Here is a 13,976-nt window from a genome sequence, read left to right as displayed (position 1 = left end):
CCTCCTCCACGTCTCCTGATGTACTGGCCTGTCTCCTGGTAGCGCCTCCATGCTCTGGACACTACGCTGACAGACACAGCAAACCTTCTTGCCACAGCTCGCATTGATGTGCCATCCTGGATGAGCTGCACTACCTGAGCCACTTGTGTGGGTTGTAGACTCCGTCTCATGCTACCACTAGAGTGAAAGCACCGCCAGCATTCAAAAGTGACCAAAACATCAGCCAGGAAGCATAGGAACTGAGAAGTGGTCTGTGGCTTTCACCTGCAGAACCACTCCTTTATTGGGGGTGTCTTGCTTATTGCCTATAATTTCCACCTGTTGTCTATTCCATTTGCACAACAGCATGTGAAATGTATTGTCAATCAGTGTTGCTTCCTAAGTGGACAGTTTGATTTCACAGAAGTGTGATTGACTTGGAGTTACCTTGTGTTGTTTAAGTGTTCCCTTTATTTTTTTGAGCAGTATATTTGGCTAAGGTGTATGTAAACTTCCGACTTCAACTGTACATAGTAATTGAACACTGGTCCCTTTAATAATGTTTACATACTGTTTTACCCATGCACAGTGCCTTCAGAAAGTGTTTATACCCTTTTACTTATTCCACCAATTGTTGTGTACAACCTGAATAAAAAAATTGATGAAATGTATTTTTTTCCGCTCACCTATCTACACACAATACCCCATAATGGCAAAGTGAAAACATGTTTTTAGAAACTTTCACAAATGTATTGAAAATTAAATACAGAAATATCTCATTGACATAAGTATTCACATCACTGAGTCAATACTTTGTAGAAGCACCTTCGGCGGCGATTACAGCTGTGAGTCTTTTTGGGTAAGTCTAAGAGCCTTGCACACCTGGATTGTACAATATTTGCACATTATTCTTTCAAAAATGATTCAAACTCTGTCAAGTTGATTGTTGAACATTGCTAGACCGCCATTTTCAAGTCTTGCCATAGATTTCCATGCCGATTTAAGTCAAAACTGTAACTGGGCCGCTCAGGGACATTCAATGTTGGTAAGCAACTCCAGTGTAGATTTGGCCTTGTGTTTTAGGTCTTTGTCCTGCTGAAATGTGAATTCGTCTCCCAGTGTCTTTTGGAAAGCAGACTGTACCAATATTTCTTCTAGGATTTTGCCTGTGGTTATAGTTGTATTCTGTTTCTTTTTATCCTATAATAACAAGTCCTTGTCAATGAGAAACATAGCCATAACATGATACAGCCACCACCATGCTTGAAAATATTATGAGTGGTACTCAGTCATGGGTTGTGTTGGATTTTCCACAAACATAACGCTTATATTCAGGACAAAAAGTTAATTTCTTTGCCACATTTTTTGCAGTATTACTTAAGTGCCTTGTTGCAAACAGGTTGCATGTTTTGGAATATTTGTATTCTGTACAGGCTTCCTTCTTTTCGCTATGTCATTTAGGTTAGTATTGTGGAGTAACTACAATGTTCTTGATCCATCCTCAGTTTTCTCTTATCACAGCCATTAAAATCTGTAACTGTTTTAAAATCACCATTGGCCTCATGGTGAAATCCCTGAGAAGTTTCCTTTCTCTCTGGCAACTGAGTTAGGAAGGATGCCTGTATCTTTGCAGTGACTAGGTGTATTGATACACCATTCAAAGCCTAATTAATAACTTCACCATGCACAAAGGGATAGTTAGTGTCTGCTTGTTTTATTTTTACACATCTACCAATAGGTTCCCTTCTATGTGAGGCATTGAAAAACCTCCCTGGTCTTTGTGGCTGTATCTGTGCTTAAATGTCACTACTCGATTGAAGGACCTTACAGATGACTTTATGTGTGGGGTACAGAGATGAGGTAGTTATTCAACAATCATGTTAATTAAGCAATAAGGCACAAGAGGCATTGCTGTATCATGAATACAGTCACAGGTAAATGCCGTTTTTCGGTCCGTTATAACAAAGGGGTTGAATACTTATTGACTCAATGTTAAATTCAGGCTGTAACAAAACAAAATGTGGAAAAAGTAAAGGGGCATGATACTTTCCGAAGAGACTGTATATACTGTATTCTAGTCATGGCTCATCCTATATAACTACTGCTGTACACACCTTTTCTACTCATATGCTGTCCATACTTTATATATACCGTAAATTCTGGACTATAAGCCGCAACTTTTTTCCCAGGCTTTGAACCTCGCGGCTTAAACAATGACGCTGCTAATATATGGATTTTTCCCGCTTTCAATTTTTTTTCTCCAAAAAAACACATTCTGTGACGTGCTCAGTTTTTTGGCGGCATGAAGCTTCCATTAGACCAATGAAATTGCCGAATGGGTTAAGGTCAAGCAACTTTTTTGTTTACTGTTTAGATTAAATCGAGCGCTCTCAAACTTCCCATCATTCTGATTACGGTAGTCATTTTGTCACCCTCATCATGGCAAAGACACGGAGAAATGCATATGATGCAGCTTTCAAGTTGAAGGTGATTGATCTGGCTGTTGGAAAAGGAAATAGAGCTGCTGCACGGGAGCTTGGTCTTAATGAGTCGATGATAAGATGTTGGAAACAGCAGCGTGAGGAATTGACTCAGTGCAAAAAGACAACAACTAAAGCTTACTGCAAAAAAAATTTTTTGTTACAAGCCGTGTTTTGTTAAAGCCTATTTATTTTTGTTACAAGCCGTGTTTCGTTAAAGCCTATTTATTTTTGTTACAAGCCGTGTTTCGTTAAAGCCTTTTTTTTTTACAAGCCGTGTTTCGTTAAAGCCTGTGTAAAGTTCATTTGTTTCAATGTACCGCCTGGCACCTGCGGCTTATAGACATGTGCGGCTTATTTACATTCAAAATAATATTTGTTTTGAAATTCAGTGGGTGCGGCTTATATTCAGGTGCGCTTAATAGTCCGGAAATTACGGTATATTAATTTCGGACTCGTTCTGATAATTCTTAATTTCTTAATTTTTATTTGGGGGATTTGTGTGTATTGTTTTGTATTGCTAGCTATTACTGCGCTGTTGGAGCTAGAAACATAAGCATTTCACTGCACCTGCATTTACATCTGCAAAATATGTGTACGTGACCAATAGAATTTGATTTGATTTGAACAAACAGATACCAGTGTGCTGCAACATCTAGCAGATTTTAGCATGACAGGTAAAACAGCATGTTTTCACACATGGTCACTCTTTTCATGGTTGATATACAGTGAGTATACCAAACATTCCCCGTCCCTGTCCCCGTCTCTGCCATGGGGCTGTGGTCTAGTGGAGCGTGTCTAAGCCCCTACGGCCAAACCCCTCCCATAACAACACAGTCCACAGGCATGGAGACCATTTCATGCATACTTAAAGAAGATTACGGTATGGTAGCTACATTGTGCAACTATACTGTACATACATTCTTGGTAGTCATTTTCAATCACTTCAACGTGAGTGGCTCAACAGGCCTAATCACAGTCCTACGGGACAAGAACAAAGCACATTCTGATATACATTATGTGCTTTCAAATGAATGATCTTCTTAATTATTAGTGCTGTAGGCATGGCCGCTATATGCTGACCTATACCATGACTGGCCACACTGGGTTTAACAAACAGAGGGCTGAATAGATCGACAGGCACATAGAGCCAACATAAACCGCTTATAGGTGTCCCTTTAAATAGCATTCTAACACTCTAAGCTCTCCGGCATGGTCTGCATTAAAGCCAGGAACAAAAGAAGAGAGCAAAGCAGATGTAGGATGGCCTCCCTGAACCCATGATCCGTCCTGATAGGCGCATAATGAGAACCAGATCTATGTTCACACCATAACACACACAAATCCCCATTCAATATTCACGGAAGATTAGCCTCTTCATTGAGGCGGAGGGCAGATCGGAGGGATGGCGGGGGAGGGGAGAGGAGAGAAAGGCTGTCCAGGAAAATGTTGCTGCTGCTGGGCCTGACGAGGGACTGGGGAGGGCCTGGCTGGTCTGAGCGCACCAGAATCATAAGGCATGCAGTCATGAAGTCATGAATGCTCACATGAGGTCATGAAGGCTCACATACAAACAGACATGGCTGAGGGGCAGATGGAGAGGAGAAGAGAGTCAGCCTGGTTCTGTAAGGCCTAGGTCCCCAAAGGTCATGGCACGAAGTGTTGCTTTGATACAGTAAACAAAATGTGACACAGCCCTTTTGCAGGGAGCCTAGAAAATGTAATCACACCGGCAGTGATGTTAGCAGGCAAAGGCAGCTTCCATCGTCAGGCCACTGGCAATCAGCATCCCTATCAACATGGCCACTTTGTTTTCTCTTCATGAAGGTGTTTGCTTAACCAATGGAAAATATATCCCTACTGGACACAAACATTTGCCTATTCCAAAGAAACAGATCTGTGTAGGTTGTTTAAATGTCAGTGGGACCACAATTTCTCTGTCAGGTTCAGTGCTGCAGCTGGTTAACATTTATACGACTGTAACTGTATCATGAGAAGACAGTCAGTTCCTTTTACTGCTGAACCTCTCAAAGTTTTAAGAGCTGGAAGTCACTCCCATTGTTATTAAAGTAGGCTGTTTCCTTACGTTGACCCCATTGAGAAAAACATGGCTCATCAGTAGAACAGTGGCAAGACTGCGATATGATGTCTAGTAATGTGATACTAATTAGCTTACAGCTTTACATAATGACTGAATGGGTTTATGGATCATTCCCAATGGATGCTTCTGTAACAATGGTTTTCTAAACCAAAAAACACAACCTACAGAGTACAGACACACAAGTGAGAAGATAGAAACTTGGCCTATATCCAGAATCTTGACATAATGTAGGCATCTTGACATGACTGACTAGGAAAGTGACATTTAGGTCTTACATGTTTTGTAGTGTTCATTCAAGATTAGTGATTCACCCTAAAAGCAAATCTTTTTTCCAGCCCAAAGAGAAGTGTGAAGGGACTGAAAGGCCTTTTCAGGTTGTGATTGATGGTGTGTGCTGTTATGAAATGCTCCGTCAGGGCCGTGCTGGGGGCTTTGTGAAGGCTGGCAGGTGAGAGAGATGACCTGGGACTAGAGAGGTCCACCAAGAGAAAGCCAGGATGCAGGCTGGGACAGGCAGGCAGGGCTCCAAGCTGAGGGCTCCGTGACCCATTTCAATCTTCCCCTGGCCTCAGAGGAAAACACAGTGGCTTACACTATTGTAGGCGAAGATATTATGACAACGAAATCTGAGCACACTGTTTCTATGCCAGTATGTGCATAAAGACTATAGGCTGATCCTAAAACGTGAGTCATTGTGATCAACAGTAAACTAACCCTATTCCTGCATTTGCTGTCTTGCATCACTACTATCCCATGCAAATAGCCATAAAGCCTTTATCCTCCTATGAAAACAAAAATGTTACAGATTAATGAAAAGTATAGCTAGGATTTCTAGTGCTGCCCTCAATAGAGCTGGACCCTCTGCCCTCCAAATGGTCTGTAAGACCTGAGACCATGTGAACCGTGACGAATTGGGTGGTAAATCACTTTATCAATGGTTCACACCAAAGGGCATGGGAGCCATCCATAGCTTTAGCATTATGTGCACACGCTCATCAAACCTGGCAGAGCATTAGTATGTTGACAAATGGGTTCTATTGCCATTACATATCATTTGCTTCCTTCTTCCAAAACCACAAATCTGGAGCCATATTGAAATCAGATGAGAGAGCATAATCCCTACGCTTATTAGTTTAACGCACTGCACTGAATAAAGATGTGTTTTGAAGATTTTCTTTAATACGGTGTAAGTTCATCTTGCAAACAAACCATTAGCACAGACTTAAGAGGACGACTCCAGAAGAGCAATACCTCCCTGCTGATGGAAACTCTGTGTGTGATATTGTCCTGAGTAAGACTGAGTACAATGACCTGGTTCATGTTGTAACTACCTCTGACCTGCTATGACTTGATAGACCCACCCTGATGGAACAGCCATTCATGCCCTGGGATTTAGCTGGCTTTACTGCCGTTAAGGTCTAGACACACTGAGGAACACACTGAGTAACACTGAGTCAAATGCATGGATTGGAAACTTTTCGTACTGCTGAGCCATCATGAATGTTCCTTTAAATTTTGTGAGGAACTGTCAGTGAAATGTATTGAAATGTTGCACAATGACAGTGGAAGTTAATCAATGGAAACACAAGCAAAATTTAAAATCACTGACAAGAGCATAATTCTCACAATAGGTTACATAATACAGTATCTTGTTCTGAGCAACAATATATCACTAAGACCTTGCAGAACATGCTTTCTCTCCTTTTCAGCAGGATACTATTCAAAGTATGTGAGGCACTGTCCTGAAATACCAGCGACTTTCCGTGAGCATGGCAGTTATGTAAATGTTGTGCTCCACCATGATGTGTCCCACTGAGAACACACTGAGCTCCTCCACAGAGCCGGTTAGAGGAACAGCCCTGCTCCCATCCATCAGTTCATCAACACCTTGCCAAGCATTACTGTCCATGTCGTATATTCCTCAAAGCCCTGCCTGAGCACCAGCGCTCCAGAGCTCTCCTCTCTTCTCAACACCCTGGGCCATCCCAGCCACCTCCACCACAACCCCAACCCCACACTACTCCCTGCTCTTATTTATAGACAAACAACAACTCTGGGAGGGAAGCAGGCTGAGCTCCCTTACACATTTTTCAGTAAATGGAAGATCTACACACCCAGCTCAGTGGGGAGAGCACACCAAGAGCACACTCTCGCTCACTTTGTTTCTCCAACATTCAAGGAATTATTGTGTTTCTCACACTATGACCTACAACTGGTCCTGGAGAAACAGGAATAGAGGAGGGAGGAGAGTTACAGTGCATTCGGAAAGTATTCAGAACCCTTGACTTTTTCACATTTTGTTACATTACAGCCTTAATCTAAAATTGATTAAATAGTTTTTTCCCCTCATCAATCTACACACAATAAACCATATTGATAAAGCAAAAACAGTTTTTTAGAAATGTTTGCAAAGCTGAAATATCACATTTACATAAGTATTCAGACCCTTTACTCAATACTTTGTTGAACCACCTTAGGCAGCAATTACAGCCTCGAGTGTTCTAGGTTATGACGCTACAAGCTTACCACACCTGTATTTGGGGAGTTCGTCCCATTCATCTCAAGCTATGTCAGCAGTACAGCGTCGCTGCACAGCTATTTTTAGATCTCTTCAGAGATGTTTGATCGGGTTCAAGTCCGGGCTCTGGCTGGGCTACTCAAAGACATTCAGAGACTTGTCCCGAAGCCACTCCTGCGTTGTCTTGGCTGTGTGCTTAGGGTCGTTGTCCTATTGGAAGGCGAACCTTCGCCCCCAGTCTGAGGTCTGGAGCAGGTTTTCATCAAGGGTCTCTCTGTACTTTGCTCCGTTCATCTTTCCCTCGATCCTGACTACTCTCCCAGTCCCTGCCGCTGAAAAACATCCCCACAGCATGATGCTCCCACCGTAGGGCCAGAGAATATTGTTTCTCATGGTTTGAGTCCTTTAGGTGCGTTTTGGCAAACTCCAAGTGGGCTGTCATGTGCCTTTTACTGAGGAGTGGCTTCCGTCTGGTCACTTAACCATAAAGGCCTGATTGGTGGAGTGCTGCAGAGATAGTTGTCCTTCTGGAAGTTTCTCACATCTCCAGAGAGGAACTCTGGAGCTCTGTATGAGTGACCATCGGGTTCTTGGTCACCTCCCTTACCAAGGCCCTTCTCCCCTGATTGCTCAGTTTGGCCGGGCGGCCAGCTCTAGGAAGAGTCTGGGTGGTGCCTTGACACAATCCTGTCTTGAAACTCTACGGACTATTCGTTCATAGAGGCTTGGTTTTTGCTCTGACATGCACTGTCAACTATGGGACCTTATATAGACATGTGAGTGCCTTTCCAAATCATGTCCAATCAATTGAATTTACCACAGGTGGACTCCAATCAAGTTTTTGAAATATCACAAGGATGATCATTGGAAACAGGATGCACCTGAGCTCAATTTCGAGTCTCATAGCAAAGGGTCTGAATACTTATGTAAATAAGGTATTTCTATTATAATGTTTTATACATTTGCAATCATTTCTACAAAACTGTTTTTGCTTTGTCATTATGGGGTATTGTGTGTAGATTGATAAGGATTTAAAAAAATATATAATCAATATAATCAAAAATATGGAAAAAGTCAAGAGGTCTGAACTCTTTCCGAATCCACTGAATGTTCCCATAAAGAACCACAGCTATTCTAACAGTCAGGAAGGAAAGCAATGGATGACACTTACTGTAAGTGAAGCTGAGTCGTGGAGTGACATCGTCCTCGGTGGCAGCTGCTTGGACAAAGGCGTAGGCCAGTAGGAGAGTGAAGGCCGGGAAACAGAGCTGGACCATGCTTATTATCCACATGGCTCCTCTCCTCACGACTGCCAGCCAACTCACACTGTTTGTTTTTCAGGATTTGGGGGAATTCATGAACAGCGTCTTTTTCTCCCGTGTTTATTTTCTCCCCCTCTCTTCCTGTAGGTCTGGGCTCCCTAAATGGGAGACCTGTGCTCTGTTGTGAATGTGAAGTTCCTCCGGGGCTGCAGACAACTCTGGCCTCGGAATGATGACCTTTCACCTCACAACGAGCCTCCCAGGACGGACAGCCAGTCAGCCTCCATACAGTCAAACCACCCCAGGGGCTCAGCTGAGATCTACACACATGGACAAAAGAACATTCATTCACATTGGTGTACAGACAGTGCAACACAGTTCACATGATTCCTCACCTGATCATGGAACATTGGTTCGGAAAAACACTCCATTCGCACGTCTCAGTACTAACAAAGGCTTTAGCCATAAGGCTACTGGCTACATAGGAGTTACTTTAGGCTGAGTGCACTTCCAAGTGTTTGTGTTTGTTGGACATAACTGGCTGGACGTATATTAATTTCATAGCCTGTGGTCATTTCTTTCTGTTTTCAGATGGGCAGAGTGCACTCTTTACCTGGACCAAAACAAACACAACCTCTGTCCTCTTAACGGGCCCATAATATTATATCTGACAGACTGAGACAAGCAGAGCTGAGACAAAGACTCCCTTCTCTATGGGAGTTAGACTGACGTTTTCACTACAGTTAATATCATAATACTGTATCATAATATTACCCGGCTTGTATGGGTCTGCTTTCAATTCAAATCAAAACCAAATCAAGTTTAATTGGTCGTGTACATATATTTTCAGATGTTATCGCAGGTAAAGCAAAATTCTTGTGTTTCTAGGTCCAGCAGTGCAGTTATACCTATTAATACAAAACAGTACATGCGAATATATATATATACAGTACCAATCAAAAGTTTGGACACACCTACTCATTCAAGGGATTTTCTTTATTTTTTACTATTTTCTACATTGTAGAATAATAGTGAAGAACTCAAAACTATGAAATAACACACATGGAGTCATGTAGTAACCAGAAAAGTCTTAAACAAATCTAAATATATTTTATATTTGAGATTCTTCAAAGTGTCCACCCTTTGCCTTGATGACAGCTTTGCACACTCTTGGCACTCTTGGCAATAGTAAAACTAAAGAAGTACAGTTGAAGTAAGAAGTTTCCATACACTTAGGTTGGAGTCATTAAAACTTATTTTTCAACAGCTCCACAAATTTCTTGTTAACAAACTATAGGTTTGGCAAGTCGATTAGGACATCTACTTTGTGCATGACACAAGTCATTTTTCTAACAATTGTTTACTTATAATTCACTGTATCACAATTCCAGTGGGTCAGAAGTTAACATACACTAAGTTGACTGTGCCTTTCAACAGCTTGGAAAATTCCAGAAAATTATGTCATGGCTTTAGAAGCTTCATACAGGCTAATTGACAACATTTGAGTCAATTGGAGGTGTACCTGTGGATGTATTTCAAGGCCTAACTTCAAACTCAGAAAAAACATTGTCGACAAGTCTGGTTCATCCTTGGGAGCAATTTCCAAATGCCTGAAGGTACCACGTTCACCTGTACAAACAATAGTACGCAAGTATAAACACCAAGGGACCACGCAGCCGTCATACTGCTCAGGATGGAGATGCGTTCTGTCTCCTGGAGATGAACGTACTTTGGTGCGAAAGTGCAAATCCCAGAACAACAGCAAAGGACCTTGTGAAGACTCTGGAGGAAACATGCACAAAAGTATCTATAGCCACAGTAAAACGAGTGTTGTATCGAGCAAGGAAGAAGCCACTGCTCCAAAACCGCCATAAATTTCCTCTGGTCTGATGAAACAAAAATAGAACTGTTTGGCCATTACGACCATCGTTATGTTTGGAGGAAAAAGGGAGAGGCTTGCAAGCCGAAGAACACCATCCCAACCGTGAAGCACAGGGTGGCAGCATCATGTTGTGGGGGTGCTTTGCTGCAGGAGGGACTGGTGCACTTCACAAAATAGATGGCATCATGAGGATGAAAAATTATGTGGATATATTGAAGCAACATCTCAAGACATCAGTCAGGAAGTTAAAGCTTGGTCGCAAATGGGTCTTCCAAATGGACAATGACTCCAAGCATACTTCCAAAGTTGTGGCAAAATGGCTTAAGGACAACAAAATCAAGGTATTGGAGTGGCCATCACAAAGCCCTGACCTCAATCCTATTGAAAATTTGTGAGCAGAACTGAAAAAGTGTGTGTGAGTAAGGAGGCCTACAAACCTGACTCAGTTACACCAGCTCTGTCAGGAGGAATGGGCCAAAAATTCACCCAACTTATTGTGGGAAGCGTGTGGAAGGCTACCCGAAACATTTGACCCAAGTTAAACAATTTAAAGGCAATGCTACCAAATATTAATTGAGTGTATGTAAACTTCTGACCCACTGGGAATGTGATGAAAGTAAAACCTGAAATAAATCATTCTCTCTACTATTATTCTGACATTTCACATTCTTAAGATAAAGTGGTGATCCTAACATACCTAAGACGGGGGATTTTTACTAGGATTAAATGTCAGGAATTGTGAAAAACTGAGTTTAAATGTATTTGGCTAAGGTGTATGTAAACTTCCGACATCAACAGTATAATTGTGTGTAGAAAGACAGTATGGACAGTATATGAATAGAGAAGGTGTGTACAGCGGTAGTTTTATATGATATGAGCCTTGATTAGAATACAGTATATAAATATGAAGTGGGTAAAACAGTGTAGAAACATTATTAAAGTGACCGTTATTAAAGTTTTTGTTTCTACGGGTAAACAAATATAATACACAAAGAGATGGTTTGATAATGATTCACAAAATACTAAGCCATAATTTAACGCTGCCTGTAGGCATGCGGTAATGCGTGAGGTCAGGTTCATTTGGAGGCATCACCTCATGATGAAACATCCTCAAGCCCTGAGAACTGGTTATCTCCATACATACACTACATTGCCAAAACTATTTGTACACCCCTTCAAATGAGTGGATTCGGCTCATTCAGCTACACCCGTTCCTGACAAGTTAATAAAATCAAGCACACAGCCATGCAATCTCCATAGACAAACATTGGCAAAAGAATGGCCCATGCTGGAGAGTTCAATTACTTTCAACGTACCATCATAGGATGCATCCTTTCCAAAAAGTCAGTTCGTCAAATTCCTGCCCTGCTGGAGCTTCCCCAGTCACATGTAAGTGCTGTTATTGTGAAGTGGAAACGTCTAGGAGCAACAACGGCTCAGCTGCTAAGTGGTACTGTAGGCCACACAAGCTCAAAGAATGGGACCACCGAGTGCTAAAGCTCGCAGTGCGTATACATCGCCTGTCCTCGGTTGCAACACTCAATACCGAGTTCCAAACTGCCTATGGAAGCAACGTCCGCACAATAACTTTTCGTCTGGAGCTTCACAGAATGGGTTTCTATGGCTGAGCAGCCACACACAAGCCTAAGATCACCATGCGCAATGCCAACAATCGGCTGGAGCGGTGTAAAGCTTGCCACCATTGGACACTGGAGTAGTGGAAACATTCTCTGGAGTGATGAATCACACTTCACCATCTGGCAGCCCAACGGACTAATCTGGGTTTGGCGGATGCCTTGAGAACACTACCTTCCCGATTGCTAGTGCCAACTGTAAAGTTTGGTGGAGGAGGAATAATATTCTGGGGATGTTTTTCATGGTTACATATAGGCCTAGGGTTTCAACCTGGTTGAATTAAAATGTAACGATATTTAATTGTCAACATTTTTACTTTACATTTGAGTCATTTAGCAGACGCTTTTTTCCAGAGTGACTTACAGTAGTGAATGCATACGTTTCAAAAAAATGTTCCCCCTTACTGGTCCCCCATAGGAAACAAACCCACAACCCTGGCGTTGCAAACACCATGCTCTACCAACTGACCACACGCCTCAGCAACCAAATAGTAACATTTGAAGGAGATGTACTGTATCTTCTGCTTTTAAATGGTTGAAAGCTCAGTGATAGACATTTGGGTGACGTCTTACCCAAAAATAAGACATTGTTTTTCCATTGGAATTTGGTTGTGCTTTTAGATGGTTGAAATCATATTGATAACACATTGGAAATTCAACTAACTTTTGGCTGTCTTTTTGAGTGGGTGAATATAGATTGTACGTTTCAACCAAGTATTACCCAATTATCCACATTGAAATGACATGGTGTGCCCAGTGGGAGTAGTCACTGAGATAAGAGGCCTTGTGTTTATTCATAATTGATCGTAAGATGTTTTGGTTTTCACTGTACATAAAAGCCTGTCTGCTTTCAATTATGTCCTCTACAAAACCGTATTAAAGGAAATTGGAATAAGTAGAGCTTGTTGCCAGCCATTTGTGGTGGGGTTTGAAGAAAATGAAAGGACCAATGCCCACAGGAGTGTGATTTAACATGGTTGGACACAGCTACAACACTTCTCAGCTCTCTATGGATCAATGATAGGCTATTAAATATTTAATGTACTTGCCAAGACCAAGAGTGGATATTGGCTACCTTGTATTCCCACATCTTAGCCAATATGATATGTGAAAGCATCAGGACAAAACCACAAAGCAGCTGTACAAGAGCATTAATGTGATGTGAACCACTGAAATTGACAGTGTGGCAAACGGCAAGGACTATATAGTAACAGAATGTAACATGATAGACATCCCAATTCTGTCTAGTATTTCTCCTATATGCTAAATCCTGGCCACCATTGCAAAAATGTTTAAAAATAATAATACAATAAAATATATAATGTAGATGTATGACACAGGACAACCCCATCCACCACCCCCTTTGCAGGAAGACCCCATCCACTGCTTTTATTATAGTTGTCGAGAGGTTTTATTGGTGCTATATTTCTGCTAAATTTGTGCTATATTTCAGTGGTGCTGAATAACAAATGATCAAAATGTATCAATGTCAGAAAGGCCCTCAGGTTAAGAACGTCTCACCACCACCAGTGAATACCCACACAGGGAGCCGCAGAGCTCCTCATACTGACTGTATAATTCATTAATCAGGAGCATCTGGATCAGACAGGATACGTGTTTTACTCCGTCAACACTGCGGAAGGTGTCCCGTCTCCTGTTTCAAACTGATGTCTATTTTATCACTCAACAGTAAAATACATTCACAAATGCAAATATGAACACATTTTCAAAACTCCAACCAGGCTATATTTCTCTCTAACCCCTTGTAGAGTCCTAATTCTAAAAGCGGGTTGCTGAAAGAACATATACTCTAAAGAGTACAAAGAGAGAGGCTTCAGAGAGTTGTGATAGTCTGCTTGGCTATGATACCCCATCAAGGGCATCAATGATAAAGATAAAATGAAAGACAAGCAGGCCATCTAATAGAAAAGGGCCACACTAATGGTAGCGCCTTCTAAGTTTCCCTGTCTTTTGTGTGGACTGTTGCATGCCGTAAACAGGGCCATGGTGAGGGCCACATCAGCAGGGGAGACAGCCACAAGCATCATTAGCCTTCTTTGTGGGGAGCAAATTGGAGTCAAGTCCCATCTGACCAATGAGCAGCTGCTGCTCCATTAATC

General features: G+C 41.9%; 1 protein-coding gene across 2 annotated transcripts in view; it reads right to left on the bottom strand.

Moving 5' to 3' along the window:
* sema4ba (sema domain, immunoglobulin domain (Ig), transmembrane domain (TM) and short cytoplasmic domain, (semaphorin) 4Ba) overlaps positions 1 to 13,976 on the bottom strand; it is a 95,841-nt gene that overhangs the window by 37,749 nt on the left and 44,116 nt on the right. For both annotated transcript variants that reach the window (XM_029696462.1, XM_029696460.1), the window contains exon 2: positions 8,250 to 8,660. In XM_029696462.1, coding sequence (XP_029552322.1) covers positions 8,250 to 8,370 — 121 coding nt within the window. In that variant the 5' untranslated portion in view covers positions 8,371 to 8,660. The remainder of the gene's footprint in view (positions 1 to 8,249; positions 8,661 to 13,976) is intronic.

This window comes from Salmo trutta, chromosome 17 (genome assembly GCF_901001165.1).
Source record: "Salmo trutta chromosome 17, fSalTru1.1, whole genome shotgun sequence".
NCBI classification, from domain to species: Eukaryota; Metazoa; Chordata; class Actinopteri; order Salmoniformes; family Salmonidae; genus Salmo; species Salmo trutta.
Note: the sequence above shows the minus strand (reverse complement) of the source record. Positions and strands in the feature narration are given on the sequence as shown.